The sequence below is a fragment of the Mizuhopecten yessoensis genome, unplaced genomic scaffold, assembly GCF_002113885.1.
Source record: "Mizuhopecten yessoensis strain PY_sf001 unplaced genomic scaffold, ASM211388v2 scaffold716201, whole genome shotgun sequence".
NCBI lineage: Eukaryota > Metazoa > Mollusca > Bivalvia > Pectinida > Pectinidae > Mizuhopecten > Mizuhopecten yessoensis.
In genome coordinates this window covers 81827-102046 of record NW_018479998.1, presented here as the reverse complement: position 1 = coordinate 102046, position 20220 = coordinate 81827, and the positions used below count along the sequence as shown (strand labels likewise).

At 36.7% G+C, this 20220-nt stretch overlaps 1 protein-coding gene across 1 annotated transcript in view; it reads right to left on the bottom strand.

Annotated features, from left to right (window-relative positions):
- LOC110442064 (solute carrier organic anion transporter family member 4C1-like) overlaps positions 1–16011 on the bottom strand; it is a 36439-nt gene extending 20428 nt beyond the window's left edge. Inside the window, exons 1-4 of the mRNA XM_021485494.1 lie at positions 15535–16011; positions 4443–4812; positions 1693–1968; positions 409–576 (exon numbers count right to left, since the gene is read on the bottom strand). Coding sequence (XP_021341169.1) covers positions 409–576; positions 1693–1968; positions 4443–4812; positions 15535–15546 — 826 coding nt within the window. The 5' untranslated portion in view covers positions 15547–16011. The remainder of the gene's footprint in view (positions 1–408; positions 577–1692; positions 1969–4442; positions 4813–15534) is intronic.
- Between the last annotated feature and the right edge of the window lie 4209 nt (positions 16012–20220).

Below are 20220 nucleotides of genomic sequence, written 5' to 3'. Positions count from 1 at the left end.
ACATTCAGCATTAAACATGGAATCAATAGATGCGAGACAGAAACGACCATATTTAGTCAGAGTTAGACACACTCACAATAAGTCAGTCAGACAAGCCTACATTGATATACCCATATATTGTTCATCAGACACGCCCACATTATGTTAATTTGAAACGCCCATGTCAGGTTCAGTAGACACGCCCACAATAAGACACGTCCACATAAAGTCAGTGTGACACGCTCACATCTATAGTTGGATGCCGGCTCGCCAAAATTAACATGTCCACGTCATGTTTTAGTCAGACACGCCCACATTATGACTATTAAACACGCCCACATCAAGTTAGAGTCAGTCACGCCCACAATATGCAGAATTAGTCACGTGCACAATAAGTTGCAGATCGACACAGTTTAGATTCATGCTTACCTATATACATGGGTGATGATGTTGCTGGCACGCTGTCGTCCATCAAAGACACGCCCACAATATAAAGTGTGGTCCCGCCCACTCCGTGTAAGGCCTGCCCAAGGAGGAACACGTACAGGTAGTGCTGCAGGCTCTCGTCAGTATCGCACGTGTTAGGTTCTTCCATCTCTACAATGATGTCATTATAAATAATATAATCAAAAGTATTTCGTTATCCCTAACTTTGGTTTCAGATCGAATTTAGTTTTACCAATATCCATTACAAGTAGTTAATACTGATAAATTTAGCAATATATCGAATCTGTATTCGATTATTTCAAAGAAATTATATCAGCACCTTGCATTTTTCTATTTGTAATTTCGAAAAAAAAAAAGGATCAAATTAAATCTTAGTAAAATTAGTTTACAATAATGAATGAATTTAAGTTGAAAAAACCAAATGTCAGCAAATTTCAGACTTTGGTCATTCACATTGGTAAACCATCTGAAGTTAGATTATTCTGTATAAATAACCTTCAGCTACCGGCCAAAGGCATATGCTTTAAATGTCAGACTCAGAACAAAGTTGAATATATCTGACTATTGTTTTAGATGTTGTATTTTGTGTTCTGTAGTTTTTTCACGTTCGTGTCTTGACATGCATGGATGGTTTGGGCGATGGGTCCATCAAAATAAAACATTTCATGTGAATCATTTGATCGTGATTTTTATTTTCTATTTTGAACAAAATTTTGAATACTTCCCCAATATCATTATTAATAAAATGTGCAGAAATTAAATTAAAAAAATCTTTAGTTCTTTCATCGTCCCATCCGTTTTTTATTACCAATTAGGAAGAAGCCTCTATCTCATGACAGAAAACTAGTTTTGCTTTAAGGATTCCTGTCCCACTACACTTTGGTTTTACAGTTACCTCCCCTTAACTTCCGTTTTGATAGATACTTCCGATGACTAGGTAGCACAATCGGTTAGAGCTATAGTTTAACATTTTTTTAAGTCCAGGGTTCGAATCCCAGTCTAGTTCCACTGGTTTTTTTACACTCAAAACACTATAATCGAATGTATGTGTTTATTTCATCTTTATTATTTCTCATTAAAGTTCCGTAAGGTAGTTTTCCTTTCAGCACGGACTTAGATAGGAATGATTTTTCCAAGCAAAAGTCATGCCGGGGGAAAAACAACTTCCAACACTTAGTTACATTTTTTGGCAGTAGTAAGGAAATCCCAAAAAAGAAATATAGTAATGAGTGAGATTAAAAGATGCTTTCTCTCAGCCTAACTCACCGCTACAAGTTGCCCTGACGTTCTCGCCCCACAGATAAAGTCCATTTGTGAAGTGTGGTAAGGTCATCACAAAGGATCCGATAGCCATACTTCCGGCCGCTAACGACAAAAACTTCGCCTTGTTCCGTCCAGAGCCGAAGTAGCTGATTACCAAGCCAACGATAGCTGCAGACACGTCGTAGGCGCTCGAAATGCTGCCGACCTTTGAACTCGGCAGACCGAAGCGCCTTTCTATCGTTGAGGTGTTAACATTGTTTATACCATTTACAACAAATCCTGAAAAACAAATTAAGAACGTCTAAAAAAACATCGAAACACTTCGAAATCTAAAATGTATATGCCTAGAGAAAGCGTTTACCAATTTGAATAAAGTCGGATTTGTTCGAGAGACCATCCCTATTAAATAATCATCTCGCAGAAGAGACCACAATTTGTCTAATCGCCATAATCGGTTTACCGTTTATACGCTTACTTTATAAGGAAAGCACATATTTTAAGAAACTAATTTTGAGCCTTTCATTGAGTGGTGTCTAACACATGCTGCTTGTATACGGCGTTGCTTACTCTTAATTAACTGTGGATGGTGCAACAGAGAGCCTCTCTGATTACGTAAACACACCAGGTTTGATTTTATGGTGATTTGGTCTAAAAAGGAATAAGGGAAAAGTTCATAGAATGCACGCTGGGTATTTTTACCTTGAAATACTCACACAACCAAATCAGTCAATCAGCAAGTGTTTCATACGTTTGTAGTTCCTATCTAAAATTAACTCCGGTTAATTACAGGACCACTGAGGTATATCAATTAGGAACTGATGACACATTTTTGAATGAATAAAATGTACAGGTATTCCCCTTTTGAAAAATGTATACATTTGATATATTTCCATATCTGTGTGCGGTTTTGTACAGGGGTAAAACGTGTATGAGCAGTTTCTTTTTTATGTTACCGGTTTTGCTTGTAACCTTCCGGTTACCAAATTCTGGACGCTGTGACACTCCAATATGCAATTAAACCTGCCAAACAGTAATTTTGTATCCTTTGTAAGGTATGTATTTATGAATCTAGACAGCTGTCATTGGTGTTGAACTTCAAATATTTAAGTTATTAACTAAAACGTCAAGTAATACCATATAGTAAATGACTTAGTTGTGCGAGTCATTTAACATTTATTTATAAAAGAACGGTTTGGAGTGGGCATTTCTCATGTCAATGGAGAAAGTCAGAGGAAGATGTCTGCTTTTAAGTTCCGTTTCTCTTGAATGGCAAGCCCTATTTGGCCACCTTGCATGTCGGCACAGAAACTATCGGAAATTTAAATCGTGCTTTTGAAATTGAAGCAAACATTATTCGTACAGTTAGTGCATGTTTCTTGAGTGATTCGTCTTGACAGTAAGGAAACTAAAAAATAAGGGTACGAGATGACAGATTTCGGATTTTTTTAAAAATCGGACAAGCATTCAAAGGCTGAAAATATGAGTATATAATCAAGGGTCGTCATAATACGCCTAATGAGTATCGCGATATGCTGCAATACAAAAAAATGTTTGTAATACGCATCCCGATTTATTGTCATAGGAAAATGTACCCATTTTAAAAGGAAATTGTGGAAAGAATGTTATCAAACTGAATCATTTATCACATGGACCACACAGATTTATGCTTGTTGTCAAACCAACTAAAAATCATGAACTTTAAATTGATTTTTGCCGATCGTTAAGCCGGTGTATGGTTTTTGACATATCTGTTAGAATATGTAATAATTTGAAAAGTTAACACACCTAGCTAATACATATAAATAAGCGTTTAAAAAAATATTGCGATACAGCGATATTTCATTTCTGTATTGCGGTACGATACGATATATGCCTGTATGTTGCGATATACCGGTTTCCCGATGTATTGTAACATTCCTACTATAATCGTACAATGTATCTGCTGTGTGTTGCAGTTTGAAGAAGTTTCATAAACTCCATTCCATTCCAGTTGTGCTGGGTGACAAGAAAACGACTGGTCACTTGCAACGATTACAGAAAAACACTTCCCGTTTGGCTCAGTGTTTCGTCTATATCAAAATGTCTCCTCTCCCAAGAGGTATTTTTGAATTCCCTCCGCCGGAAAACTTTCAAAGTAAACTGTGCCCACTCCACGAACAAGCTGTTTTGGCATTCTGTGGATAACCACAGTTACATTGATCAATGGAACATATAAGTTGAACCGAGACAGAGCAGAGATCACGTTTGTGATGGCGATTGTTAAACACTAAAAGTGTCGCATTTAAACGAATTATGGTATATGTGATTACAAACACACTACTATAAGCATCGTCATAAAATCGCCAATATTTATTCCCTATACTTGATGTGTGTTCTAGATTAATGTCATTCAATAGTCACAGTACAATTTAGCCAACTAGATTAGGCGTTCATAGAAGTGCACCTTGCAAAAGCAGACATCTAATTCAAGTTTTCCCCCATTTCCGGCATCTTGTATCCACACTTTACCAAATGACAATGATCAGCTCACGGTTACTCTGAGCGGTCACCCTTTAAATCGTCTTCAAACGACAATATATGACGGTTATATAAAACAATATATTTTGGTGTTGCTTACTTTATTTAGTCGGGTATATTTATTTTTTTAAGTTTGTCTGGCGGCACTTGTTGTCGCTTGAAGACGATTTTAAGCATGGCCACTCATCAATATCGTCTGTAAAATAAAATTGCAAAAATGGTTACCAAAAACAAACCTTGGATGAATGCGAAGAATGAGAGAAAAGCTAGTAGACACTTCGGATTGTTAAATTTCTGTAATAAATCCGGTTTATAAGGTCCAAATCCACATCGAATATCCGGGTCTTCAAACGACATCGAACGACTCACTTCCGGTTTATGGGTAGATTTCAACTGGTTGTGTTTCTCATCCATGTTGTTTAACCCACCGTTTCGTTGCCAAGGGTCCGAATCCGACTCCAATAATTGTTTGCCGCTTTTCTCCTTCTCCTCGATAGAGGGTGATTCGTCGAAGACGTCGTCAGGTGAATGACTTCCGGAGAAAGTCAAGGGCAGTAACTCGTCGACGTCATAAGCGTCTGTCACAGACAACCTACTGGTTTTCTTCTGAAAACACGTAAAACTTTGATTAAAAATGTGACGAAAACCTAAACGGATTCATGCTAGCATTACACCGCAAGTAATTGTTCAATGTTTCAAACGCCCTGCGTATGAGTTTGTCAACTCGCTGAAATAAACATGTAATTATTCACTTCCACATCCCAAATGCTTTTTGTCAATAACAACTCGGTGGACTTTTGTATCAGCAATTTAATATAAATAATTTAGGTCATTTGATCAAATGTCAGCGAAACCATCGCTATCCCATATAAATTAATGTCAAAACAACTCGTCATCGAGTGGGGTATAGAGTGCTGCTATGCGTAAAACGAACAAACCACGCGCTGATTCTCTTAACATAAAACTTGAACTTTAACAATGTGTTAAAGAGTGTGAAGTATGGAATCTAGCCCATAATAATCACAAGTGCATCACTTATACTTTTGTAAATTAGGTAAGATGTTTACTATTTTCCCATTGAATACGTATACGCTATATAACTCTGTAGAGTTTAGACTCAATAAAACTAAATAGTAAAGAATCTGAGTTTTTTCTATATAAACTATCCAATTAGATACGCCAGCAAATTAGTCTCCTTTACACAAAGTTTTCATTTTTTTTGTTTAATTTTTCTCAGAATTTTCCGATCAAGTTTTTATAAGCTATATTGTTGACGTTGAAAACAATAAAAATAGCGGCTATTTATTTTACATGAACAATGTCACGCAGTCTTGCACAAGTCATATATTTAAGAAATTATTGAAAAACTTAAGGAAATATAAGGATTAAATCCTGTTGTGTTGAGAATTATGGGGCATAACCCTCAATGGGTCTGGAGAAAAATGTTCCTTAAATAATTATATAGTTGATATGTATATCAAATATAGGACAACATTTGCAATAAACCTGTATATAAATGTTACTATGATTCAATTTCTTCCCTTAAACGTTCTTTCTGTAGCGCTAACTCAAAATCAGGGTATGAAAACACTTAATTAAAGTACGACCTTTTAGAAAATAAATCGTTTCCCCTTGCAGAATATACCGACAACAGCTTTACAGCTGTATTTCAAACAGAGAATAGTATGTCTCCGACAGGGAACAGAACCCATGACCTTCCTCGCATGGACGAAACGCTCATCCCCATGACACAAAGCGATATATTGTCAAGCGAGTGGGGGAAATAAAAACTGAAAAAGCAATCCTCCTTGGTCGCCTCTTACAAATGCAGCAGGTAATTTATATTTTTCTTGATCCCGTCGTGCAGAGATGCATATACATAGGGTTTAAAGATTCAACGAATAACCAACTTTAAAATGAACCTGACGAACCGGTAAACTTACACTAAATTTATACAATATGTGGTATTTATTACAATATTTTACCATTCACATCACTTAGACTTGTACAAGACCCAAATGTTTTCCCATGTTTCTGACTCCTAGCTCACGCTCGGCTATTTCCGTGAAATAACATGCGACGGAAAAGTGCGAAATGATCAGATTTTAAATGTGTGCAGACTCCGCTATGTGCAAACAATGCTGAGAGTGCAGAATCGTCTGTGTAAGTGAAGGATAATGCATTCACATGTTTGTGACGTGTCAGTTTTCATATTCGTGCCAGCTTGTTATACACCTACAAATAATAAGCCCGATCTTTCAGTCTGGCAGGTCCCTGTATGAAGGCCAAATAAATTAGTATGTGTTTCATGCTCGTCATTCTCTCTTCCATCAGAGTCACCTCCCTTGTTATAACTCTCGCGATAGATTATCAACGTAGAGGCAATACTGACATACCAAGATAGTCCCTCGCCAGCCCTAATTAATATGATATTTATTTGTGAAAGTCTAGGACCCTGTTCTGCAGAATGAATCACTGATCAATGATATTGACTTACATACCCTTTTATTGAAGAAGAATATGAAACACATCTTTATTTCTATATGGCCTAATATGTGTAGGAGAAAGGGAGAGGGAGTGGAGGGAAGGGGGAGGGGTGAGCTTCGCCTGTTTAAACGAAATTAAGTTTCTTCGAGAAGATCTCATTTTAGATATGGCTGTCAAATCTCCATGGAGATGACAATTAATGTTCATTCTGCCTATGTCAAGGTTGCTCCCCAATCGGAACACCTCGTCCGATTCATTTCATGTACTGTAATCAGGGCGAGGTGTTCCGAATGGATTGATCCCGTGTTGCGAATGTTCTTAGGCGCGCCCACACCAACCATTGAATGAAGTATGTGACTCATCTATAAAGAAGTCGACACCTGTGTGCCGTAATTTAACCTTACCACCGCGTCATATGTACATTGTACGTTTAAACAATGCCAGGATTCAAAATTCAAACAGTAAAACCTTTATTTAATTCTTTCCATGTGCCACTTACATCAATACCGTAAAACCTCGATATAATGCCCTTCGTTCCATATGCCACTTAAATTAATACAATTAATCCTCGATATATTGCCACTCGTTCCATGTGCCACTTACTTCAATACCGTAAAACCACGATATAATGCCCCTCGTTCCATGTGCCACTTTCTTCGATACCGTAAAACCTCGATAGCATGCCCCTCGTTCCGTGTGCCACTTACTTCAATACCGTAAAACCACGATATAATGCCCCTCGTTCCATGTGCCACTTTCTTCAATACCTTAAAACCTCGATATAATGCCCCTCGTTCCATGTGCCACTTACTTCAATACCGTAAAACCTTGATATAATGCCATTCGTTCCATGTGCCACTTACTTCAATACCGTAAAACCTCGATATCATGCCCCGCGTTCCATGTGCCACTAACTTCAATACCGTAAAACCTCGATATAATGCCCCTCGTTCTATGTGCCACTTACTTAAATACCATAAAACCTCGATATAATGCCCTTCGCTCCATGTGCCACTTACTTCAATACCTTAAAACCACGATTAATGCACTTCGTTTCATTTTTGCCATTTACTTACAGCCAACATATTTCAAAGTCATTTTCTCATTTTCTAAAGAATCCCTTTGCATATTTTACTCATTTTATCACCAAACCTTTTTATAACGCCAAAACCTCTCCACAAAATGGTGTCAGTATAACGATGTTTTTCTGTACTTGAAGATGGGCTATATGTATGTAGAGATCACATGTTATCAAGTCAACAATACCAGGACATGAGAATTAATTACAGGAAAGCTATAGTTGGACCTAAACTGTGTTAAGAGTAACATAAGACGTTTTAGGGATGAAAATCCATAAGATATCTAATTGTAAGCTGAACACATCAATCAGGACCATGCATAGCTATACTGCACAGGGGCATGAAATATTGGCATAAGAGGCCCCTATTTTTTAATATTACAAGTAAAGCGACCCATGCCCCTGTGCTATACTGTAACAAACCCAAGGTCCCTGTTGTCAAAATATTCCCTACTTTCAATTGTATACAAGTTACTAGATGCATGCATATTTAGTGTTTAAATTTGCAAAATATCCTATCTAATTTAAGATGCAAGTCCATCAACTTATTAAATATAAGAAAAAAAAATGCATTCAATTGCAGCACTAAGAAGTGTATGAAAAGTCAGTACCGACCCATGTTGTGCTCAAAATATAAAATTAAAAATAATTAATATAATCAAATTCAATTAACACCTTATATGTTTTAACTAAAGGTCACCTGAACCAGGTGATCTTTAATTGTTCCTTGAATAGACTTAGATTTAATTTGTTTAAGCATCTTATATACATATATACAACAGAACTTTTATTTGTTACTTTAAGGAGCCTCGTATCACTTCCCAAAACTGTAACTTTGCATTGAAAACTCTTTTTATATAACATTAATTTAAACTTCATTTTTCATAACAATTATTAAGCAAGATATTTCAACTGATACAAATCACCCTTGTTGGCCCTGATATTAGCTCGCAGGGGTCTTCCTGTGGGAGGAAACCGGACCACCCAGAGAAAACCCATGTAGTCGGGCAGGTGACCTCATACCTTTTCACGTTCGATCGGGGAATCGAACCACGGCCGGCTATGTGAAAGGCGCCATCCGACCACTAATTTAAAATATTGTTAAGTTATTTTGAGGGGAAAAAATATAAAAGAATTAACAACAATGTTCGGAGTGGTGTAACACAATTAAACTGTAATTAAACATTACAACTTGCAATAAAAAAATATCTCTGCTTCTCATNCGAGCAGAGCGTGGCGATTTTTTCTCTGAAGATGTAATACTAAACTTGTTCAAGCACTGCCAAGCGTAGAAAGCTAGAATTTATCGGACATTATTTCCATTGTCAAACAGATCGAATAAGGCGTAGAATAGTTTTCTTGAGTTTGCGGTATTATTCCAGGTTATATTTTATAACATAGAGTATTTATATTTTATGATGGTCGAGCGGAGCGAGTGTAAACAAATTCTCTGAAACAATGGTAAAAATGTAGGTTTTTGGTTAAAATGTTGATGTTGTTGTCATGCTTTTCATATGCATGTAGTTTAGGCGAGCATTTTGGCAATTAAATATTGATTTATTTTGTCATAAATTAGAATTATGATTTGACTGTTTGTCTTTTATTGTGAATGGGTATGCATTCATATGTACAAGGGCAACACCTGTTAATAAGGATATATATATATACATGCCAGACTTTTATGCTAACATTGGTTATTATTTACCTGATAACGTGATGCTAAGGTGGATGCTTTATTGTCTTTGAAATTTTTGAAATTTATATTTTTTAACAGGTATAATAAATCACTGCTGGTGATCATGTGTTTTTATCCTACATCATGGTCGGTAGGTAATATAACTCCTATTTTAAGAAAGGAGACAAGAACGATACCAATAATTACAGAGGAATTACTTTAATAAGTTGTTTAGGGATTTTTTTTACATCAATTCTTAATGAGCGTCTTGCTAATTTCGATAGTGACTATTGTAAATTAAGTGATGCTCAGTTTGGTTTTAAGAAGAATTTATCAACTATTGACGCTATAGTTTATTACACACATTAATAAGTAAAACCCTGAAAATAGAAATAGACTGTATTGCTGTTTTATTGATTACAAAAAAGCTTTTGACTTCGTTAATAGACAGAATCTGTGGTACAAACTTATCAAAGAAGGTATAGAAGGAAAGATGTTGAATATTATACGTTCTTTGTACAGAGATGTAAAATGTTGTGTAAAGTATAACAAAAACATGTCAGATTTTTTTCAATGAAAATGGATTATTTCAAGGGGAAATTATGTCTCCTCTATTGTTCTCTTTGTATGTCAATGATTGCGAAATGAATTTTTTTAACAGAAGGGTGTCCTTCTATAGAGCTACAAACTTTTAATAAATTTTTAATGATGTATGCAGACGATATGGTGTTATTGGCCGAAACATCTGAGGGATTGCAGAAAATGTTAGATACTTTATTACTTTATAAGAAATCTACANGGTAAATTAAGAGATAAAGATAAGTGGTACTTTGATGGAGGTGTTTAAGAAATTGTAGATGAATTTAATTACCTGGGTATATTAATGAATTTTAATGGTAAATTCAAAAAAACTCAAAAAAAAATGGCTGAACAAGGAAGAAAAGCATTGTCTGCAGTATCAAACGTGTCTAAGAAAAAATATTTTAACGTTGAAACTCAGCTTCATGTTTTCGATACATATGTCTGTAGTATTTTTTAATTATGGAGCGGAAGTTTGGAGCTTTCATAAAGCACCAGATATAGAGAAAATACATTTAAGTTATTGTAAAAGATTATTAGGGGTTAAGACATCTACGGCAAATTTTATGGTTTACCAAGAATTAGGAAGATTGCCTTTGGAAATTATTAGGAAATTTAGAATTTTTAAATACTGGTTAAAATTAAAACAAACTGACAAATGATGATGCTAGGATGATGATAGAATAATGATGATGATGATGATGAGGATGGTGATGATGATGTTGATGATGATGATGGATTAATAGAATGTTGATGATGATGATTATGATGATGATGATGATGATGATGATGATGATGATGATGCTAGGATGATGATAGATTGATGCTGTTGTTGATGATGATGATGATGTATATTAAGATGATAATGGTGTATTACTATTGATGATGATTGACAAGGCTGATGATGATAATCAGTCACGATGAGGATAATGATGATGAAAGATTTGACGATGCAAGAGACAAACCAATGCAAATGGGAATTGTATGTATGTGGGTGTATGTGTGTTTACGTATTTATGTAATAAAAATGTCTTTAAAAATAAACAAATTATAAAAAAAAAAAAAATGTTAGAAAATGGTAGTGAATGGATGAATGGAGTAAGAAACGAACTATTTAGAATGGGAGTAGGGTACATATGACAATATGGAGATACCTATACATCCGATTATATTATGAATATTATTTAAAGCAGAATGTGTGATATATTTACGCAAGAATGTAAAGAAAACTTAGATTCATCTTCTAAGTGTTCACTGTACAAGTTTATTGGCGAAAATTTCTGTTTACAACCATATTTAACAGAACCCATAGGAAATACAAAATCTGAGAGAAATTACAAAAATTAGACTGTCATCTCACAAATTAAATATTGAAATTGGTAGGTATAACAATGTAGATAGGATTGAAAGAACATGTGCATACTGCAACAGTGGGGATATCGAAGATGAATTTCATTTTATATTAAAATGTGAATGTTTTTTAGATTTAAGAAAGCGTTTTATTAAGAAATATTACTATGAAAGACCTAGCATGTATACATTTATCCAACTTATGGAAACAGGGAACAAAAAAACAGTTAACAAATTTAGCCAAATATAGTAAACTGAGTAATAAGAAAAGAAAAGACTATGTACCTATATAAAGAGGGATGTCTCTCTACACCATACCAATGGGTATGTGAGTGTATTTGTGTGTGTTGGTGTATTTGTGGGGGTGTATATGGGTGGGAGTGATTGTATTGTATATCCTTGTATATATGTTTATTTTGAACTGATGAGCCGTAAGGTTCAAGGTAATAAAGAACTGAACTGATGTGTACATGAAACCACAGGTAAAAATACAGGTTTATCTACCATGAAATGGACTCTACCTTTGAAATAACAATTAACCTATATACCTAATTCCAACAGATGGTTTATCCTCTCCCAAGGGACAGGGTGATCACCACACCGTGACATTATAGAACAATACGGTTAGGTAGACAGTCCGTTGAGCCTTCACCACTGACCTGTTTAGAGTATATATAAGTAGTGGACTCCTTGTATGGGCAACTGCACCCTTAGGCATATATAGAAAATCGTAGTTCACAGGATGGTTGATATCAAAAGAAAATCCCATATGAAAAAGAGGAAAATCTTCAAAGTCCAGATTATTTTCGGACACAGAAAAAAGGGTGTTGTCCGGGCAACTAGGGCACCACCCCTGGGCCCACCACTGGCCCAAGTGAGGAAGGTAATGGGTTCTGTCCCCAGGCTGGGACATACCAAAGTCCTTAAAAATGGTAGTTGTTATTCCCTGCTTAGCGTTCAGCATTTAGAGGAATGACAACATGTGACCGGACGGAATGCTATACCGGGTACCTTCGGCATGGTATTTCGGTGAAATAGCACTAAAAAGTCGGTATTAGATCCGCGCTATCACAAGGTGGCAAGCACACCTATATACCCGGTCTCCTGCATACACACGCGCAAGCACACATACACTACACACATGGATGTACGTCCTTAAATGACCTTAGCTGTTATTAGCACGTTAAACGAAATTAAACCAAACCAAATCTCTCTACTTCTAACTAACTTTTATTTATTAGCGCCTTGCTTGGCATTTCCTCACACTTGGGTTTTAACAAACTACGTTCGGCAAGGTAGGGTATAGGGTTCTCTCCCCGTGCTGTGACATACCACAGTCCTTAAACTGGTAGTTGTTGTTCCCTCCTTAGCGTTCAGCATTGAGGGTAATGGTAATAAATGGTTCACCCAATGTCTGTATTAGACATGTGACTGGATGGAATACTGTGCTGGGTGCCTTCGGCATGGTGTTTCAGTTAGGTAACGCTCTAAAGTCGCCATCAGACCCGCGCTATGTCAAGAAGGCAATAACGCCAACATACCCTGCCTCCAGCACACACATACACACATGCACGCATACACAACACACATGGAGGCACGTCCTTAAGTGACCTTAGCTGTTTATAGAACAATACACGCTATAACACCAAACCAAATCTGACCTATGTGCTTCCTGGTTCTATCCAAAACGAACATTAAGGGGAGGTTACCAAATGTGCGAAAACTACTTTATCTTTCAAAATTGGTGAATAAAAAAGCCATACTGTCATAACGTAATGCCTTTATAATCACCTTCAGATATTGAGAGTTCGTCAGCTTTGTCCCAAAATATTGAAATATTTCCTTTATCTTCGAACTACTATAAATTGAAACTGTGGAAACGTAGTCCGTCTACCTACTATTCATAACTACCTTAAGTTATCAAATGTCAGTCAGCTCCGTCCCCGAATGCTCAAATATTTCTCCGAACTTCGCACTTCACCATATTTAGATCGTAAGTGTTAAAATATCCTAACCATTTAGTCCTAATGAACACTACAAATCTAACGCCATAATCTGTCCGGCAGGGCTTCCGGTCATTAAGTGTTTATATTTTTCGGTAAATACACGTATATATTCTACATGTAAACAATAATAGCGTGGGGTATAAATAAGATAAGTTTTGTATTTCACATTTGTGCAAAAATATATCCTGGTTATGAGTGTCAATTCCGCGAATAGGTGTGAATCATAATAGTGTAGCACTAACAATTCTAGTACATGCCTATTAAATGACATTTTTCGGAGAGAACAGGACATAAATGTACAAGGAAGTGTCAGCATACACTATACATGTAAGGCGATTATAGGATAAACAGAATTGAAAGGCTTTACGCTTAGTGTTAAAGGGGGATAACTCAAATTACCGGTACATCGTGGCATAGATACATTTTCTTCATGTGTAGTGAAACCACAAGCCGAAGCCGGAAGGTTAGCACTTTATTTTTTGGGCTGTTGATGTAAACCACTAACAGAATTCATGACCTATCAATCCGTTGGGCACGCGCCACATACCCGCCTGTCACGCGTCTTATCTCGTCAACGCATAATATCCGTTTTACTTGCGGTTCAATAAGGAACATTTAAAAATATCGCTTCACTTACACTCATATTGTGTTGTTGCTAAATAAATTTGATGTTTTCCTAAGGTTTTTGACGATTTGTTGTATATGATAATAGTTGATCATGTGACCATTTTCATAACATATCCCTATCAACCCTCGATCCATATCAGCCCTCAGGTCTCCAGACCCTCGGGCTGATAACGTTTGGGGTTGGTATGGATATGATCATATGATAACCTTATCTGAAAGTGTACGATTGAATAATATGCATATTTAATATATGTCTATATATATTTATATATTAATACTAAGCAGATCGAATGAGTTTTACACTTTGTATATTTCTTCAATATTTTTTTCTTGATTATATACTTTTCATTCAAACAAGGTGTTAGCTACGGTGACTGATTTTGGAAATCCAAGTATTTATTTCATTTTTATTATAACGAGATAATTAGTCGTTATAACAAGATAATTAGTCTTATAACGAATTACGAAGTAATTAAAACGCGATAATTAGTGATTATAACAACATGCGATGTCGTTATAACGACATAACTAGTCATTATAACGAGATAACTAGTCATTATAACGACATAACTAGTCATTATAACGACATAACTAGTCATTATAACGAGATAACTAGTCATTATAACGACATAACTAGTCATTATAACGACATAACTAGTCATTATAACGAGATAACTAGTCATTATAACGACATAACTAGTCATTATAACGACATAACTAGTCATTATAACGAGATAACTAGTCATTATAACGACATAACTAGTCATTATAACGACATAACTAGTCATTATAACGAGATAACTAGTCATTATAACGACATAACTAGTCATTATAACGACATAACTAGTCATTATAACGAGATAACTAGTCATTATAACGACATAACTAGTCATTATAACGACATAACTAGTCATTATAACAACAAAACTAGTCATTATAACGACATAACTACTCAATATAACGAGTTATTATAACGAGATACGAAATCTTTATAACGAGATGAAATAATACCCAACGTAGTTATTTGCAAAATTATTCATATGTTCTAACGGTTTTGTACTGAATGGATATAGGCTTGCCTGTTGTCCAATAAAATTGTTATTAAAACAAAATCTGTTAATCGAATTGTTGATACAACAACGGTGATTTAACTTGCACACGTGTATACACCCGATGCCGGTTGAAAATCTGGGCTGATAACAACACGGTTGGTTAGGTATGTTATGTGTTTAAAGGGGAGTATATATAGTTGTCGCAACGGGAGGGATATGAATAGTTTACTACTACCTCCATCGAAGGCGGGCGCTTGGGAGTTAGTAAGTAGGCGTATTTCATATCAGTGTACAAATCATGCCGTGATAAAAAGCTACACCTATATAAATAGACTGAATAGTTTGACGAGGCGATAAGCCATGTAAAGGTACACACATACTTTCGTTTTATTTTTAGTACCGCGTGAGAAAACGTATGTACCTGTATGTACAATACGAACTATAGCTTTACAAACGACATATCAGCAGACTCACCGTTTTTGACATGATTATAATCCCAATGATTTTCCCGCGATAAATCGCTTTGTAATCAATCACAACACTACAGCAATGGGCTATTATCCTTAGCACTGGTTACTCCAATATCCAAAACACAGCGTGTACGAATCCACACCCCATAACACGGGGTAAGGTATAGACAGGGTCCAATGTCAACACATGAAATAAACAACAAAACGCACGACGGACACGCTTGTCCGTTTTAAATCCCTATTTCCGGTCTTTCTGTGCGATTTTGACCCTTCTTTTCTCGAGTGTCAAGGCTCAAAATGGCAGCGATAACACACGTGATAGCACATGGCTAGCGAGCTCCGAGTAGACGCGTAGTATCTGTGACATATTAAAAAGTTGCATCTTAAAAGCTAGAACGGCACGCGTGTCGGTGTTATATATGTGTGTGTAAGGCGAACTGGTGATCTGATTTGTTAGTATACATGTGTGTGGGGTTTGGTATGAAGGTGGTATTAAGGGGCCTCTCCGCGCACGTGTATGATAACGTTTTCGCACTAAGATGCGGTCTGACGATAGGTTCTGTACGTGTGCCGGAATTCTTTTACACAAAAACAAACCCACGTCAGATGAAAGAAATGTTTATCAATTCAGTAAGGAAGTGTTATCTAATATTATAGTTTATTTGTCAAAACAAGTATGTTATCTTTATAAGGCCACGGATTTGCGGGTCTATTACATCTTACTAATTGAAATATACATGTATATAATGCCTTTTCATGTTATTGATCAAGATTAATTACTACTACTTCACAATTAACCTTATGCGTATACATGTATCTATATGAAACCATATATTCATTTAACTGTTTGTTATTTCGTCTGTACGTTTTTATCTATTTATTATCATTTTCTATATGAAGTGTGCTTGTCATATGCTGATCGGGGAACACACTATATGTACGTTAGAGTTCAATCGTGTGAGTGTGAGACACAGCCGTCATTGTTGAATTATATCAACGCATATACATCGTCACTGTTTGGATTGCTAGCTGGAATTAAACTGAACAATTAATGATTGGGTTTGGTTTAGTTAGGTGTAACGTCCTATGATCAACTAAGGTCATTTAGTGCCTACATCTGCGTAATATATACGCTTGCAATAGTGCGGATCTGATGCCGACTTTACAGTGCTACATCACTAAAAGACCATGCCGCAGGCACCTAGCATAGTATTATTACTGACAACGGGTAAATGGTGTGATTACCCTAAATGCTGAGAGTTAAGCAGGGTTTGGTTTTATTTTGTTAAATGTCCTTTCAACAGCTAAGGTCATTTAAGGACGTGCCTCCATGTGTGGTGTGTTGTGTATGCGTGCTTGCGTGAGTGTATGCAGGAGGTAAGGGTATGTTGGTGTATTTGCCTGCTTGTGATAGCACGGATCTGATGCCGACTTTATAGTGCTATCTCACTGAAAACCATGCCGAAGGCACCCACTACAGCATTCCGCCCGGTCACATTATACTGCAAACGGGTGAACCGGTTGTTACAATTCCCCTAAATGCTGAACGTTAAGAATGGAATAACAACTGCCAATTTTAAGGACTTTGGTATGTCCTGGAATAGCAACTTCAATTTGTAAGGACCTTGTATAAGGCCTGGGGACAGAACCCATTATCTACTCGTCTTGTGCGAACGTTCAACTCCAAGCCCAATTTACAGAATGAATATATTGCGATGCGTATCCTGATATACATGTTTTCCGATATATTGTGACAGCTTAATTGATTCCACTAGTAATACTTTACTAGCACTTTTGTACTTGACAAGGTAAATTGACGTCATCAAAACAGGACAAGCAACAATCTTCGGAATATATCTTCAGTATGAGTGAAAATTCAGCCTCAGTATGACATGGACACATTATCCTTATTACGAGAACGTCAGAGTATGCATGTTTTCAAGATTAAAATAACCTGTTGCGCTTGGCTGTGTAGCAGAGGTATGATAAACATTTGAATTAAAGCCTTATATAGATTAATGGGCGGATTGGCGAGTGATAACCACGCTTGCCTTACACGCAGGCGGCCTAGCTGGGTTCGATCTCCGAAGTCGTCGTACGCATGTATATTCGGAGAAAGTGTTTATTCCTACCCACACAACCGCAACAACACAGGTGGAGTATAAATTGGTCTGTGTTGGATGTTGTGGTATCTGTGGTGTAGCATTCAAGTGAGGTGGCACTATAAATGATGCCGTTGGAAGCACGGTCCCACAACAAACAGAACACATCACATCTCCAGCACACACGCAGGCATACACACATAGGGAGATATTAGCCAGGTGGCATAGGACAAGTAGTTAGCGCCTGATAAGGCAGCTCCTGCGAATTCCTCAAAATTGGATTGATTAATGTATATGCTAATTGTATTTATTGTATATCTATGTAATGTAAGGGGCTTAAGAGTGGCTTATGTTAGCTAGATAGGGCGCTATATCAAATGTTGCATACTATTATTAACTTTCAACGTCAAATTAACTGTTGGACACAGACAATTTAAAGGACTGTATATTAAAGAGGGGAGATCATTTTGCAGTGTAAAATACGGATGAATCAGGGCAGTGGTAAAACAAGGAAGCTGAATTGTGTGTCACAATAACCTACCTGATAGAAAGCCGCTAAAGACATCAAAGCGGCTGCATTTAATCGTTGCATGTTGTTGTTTAAGTCAGCAAGAGTTATCTCCCGTTTACTCTGCTATTGGTCACAATGGTGTCAGTCAAATCAAGTAATCGATACATGTGTTACAATCTATTGTTGACGTCTGCCTCTCTGTTCAGGCACTAGATGTGTGTATCTATAAGTTTTATTACTGGACTTCTGAAGAACTTTTACGGTTTACAGGAGAGAACGATAATCCATTATAGCAGGAAAGTCCATTGACCGACATAAATGTTACAGGTAAGTTATACAATTTCTCAGGTAAATCCATTAACAGCTATAGCTTCTACAGATCCGATAGCCCTTGGTTATACTGCAGACTAGTCGGTAGGAATTATTCTATGGTATTTTTAATTTTATTTTTAAATTATAACATATTGCTTTTGCACACTGTAGCCGGTATATACACACATGCGTTTGTTTATTTGTGATTTACGTCCCTTTAGGAGCTATGGTCATTTAAGGACGTGCCAGCTAGGTTTTGGTGGTGGAGGAAAGCCGTCGTTATCGGAGAAGAAAGCACTGACCTACGGCAGGTACCTGGAGACTGATCCACGTAGGCCTCGAAACCGCGACCTAGTGGTGGCGGGCTAGTGGTAGCAGAATGTCAGACGCCTTAACCACTTAGCCACCGCGGCCCCACTTACACATACAATATGCACATTTTCGACATGTATTATGGTATAATGATGAAACCTTCTATCACATACCCACTGAACAACGTTTTACTTTGACAAATACTCACACCTCAATTCCCTCTCCCAAATTTTAATTAGTAATGTTACATGTTTTAGGGGTATATATCGACTTTTGTTAAAAATGGCACCCCATTGATCATAATATGTACGATCACTTGGGGGTCAAAACAAAACACAAATTCAAAACACAAACAAACAACTAAAAAACCTCCAGTACACCCGGTATCCCAGTTAAACCGGCTCTGTTTCAACTGTCGAAGTATTTTTTTTATAAAAAGGGTTAACGTGTTTTAATTATTTTTGATCCTTGTACCACTGCCCAAAACCATAGCTATGCTTGGAAACTGTTTTTCTTGGATGGCAATGGCTTTAATAAATCATTTCTTGAAAGAAAACTACACGTGATGGGACCTAAATGAAAGATGATAAAGGTGAATCAAACAAACCAATCAACAACAGTGTTCTATGTGAAGAATAAGCGTGGCCAGACCAGGATTCGAACCCTGGGTCAAATTGTTATAAGACGCACCTTTGCTCTAACCAATAAGCTATCTGGGCCCATATTCACTAAACCCTTATCATGCTCAAGCATGGATTCTGTGCTGAAACCTAATTTCTTGTTCTGGTTATAACCTAATAATAAAAACTATTTTGTCAATGATTTTGGAAAAACACAAAATTAAGAGAGTTAAAGCCGAATACTGTTTTTAATATTTACATTTGACTTTTTGATCGTTTGACATGATTTAAGTGAGTTACAAGAAAGTTTGTTTCAGCACAGAATCCACGCTTGGGCATGAGAACGGTTTCATGAATATGGACCCCGGTCTTTGGAAATATCCTGGTCAAATCGCGCTAGTTATAGACAAATCGAAATTAAGGGGAGGTAACTGTAACTTCTAAAAACTACACTGGAATTCGCTATTGGTTTGCCTGTAATGTGACAAGAATCCTTAATTAAATCGTGCGCCTAAGTGACATATTTACAACGGTATTACGATAATATTTCATGGAAAAAACAACTGATCAGCAAGAAGCGGATCCCAGCGATGTACTAACATTTTGTTTCTCTGCAAACAAAAGGATGGGCTATTCCGGTTCTTAACGGGATTTCATAAATGAGTTCCTTAAAGGAAATGTCTGAACTTACTTACAGGCGATAGACTGAAGTCACCTAGGAGAAAATGAGGATTTAGGTGGGAAAGGATAAAGAAAGCATTTGCTTTTTCTTCTGGGCGGGTTACAGGGAGTTACAACTCCTCATCGTTTATTTAACCCATGCATTTTGTACT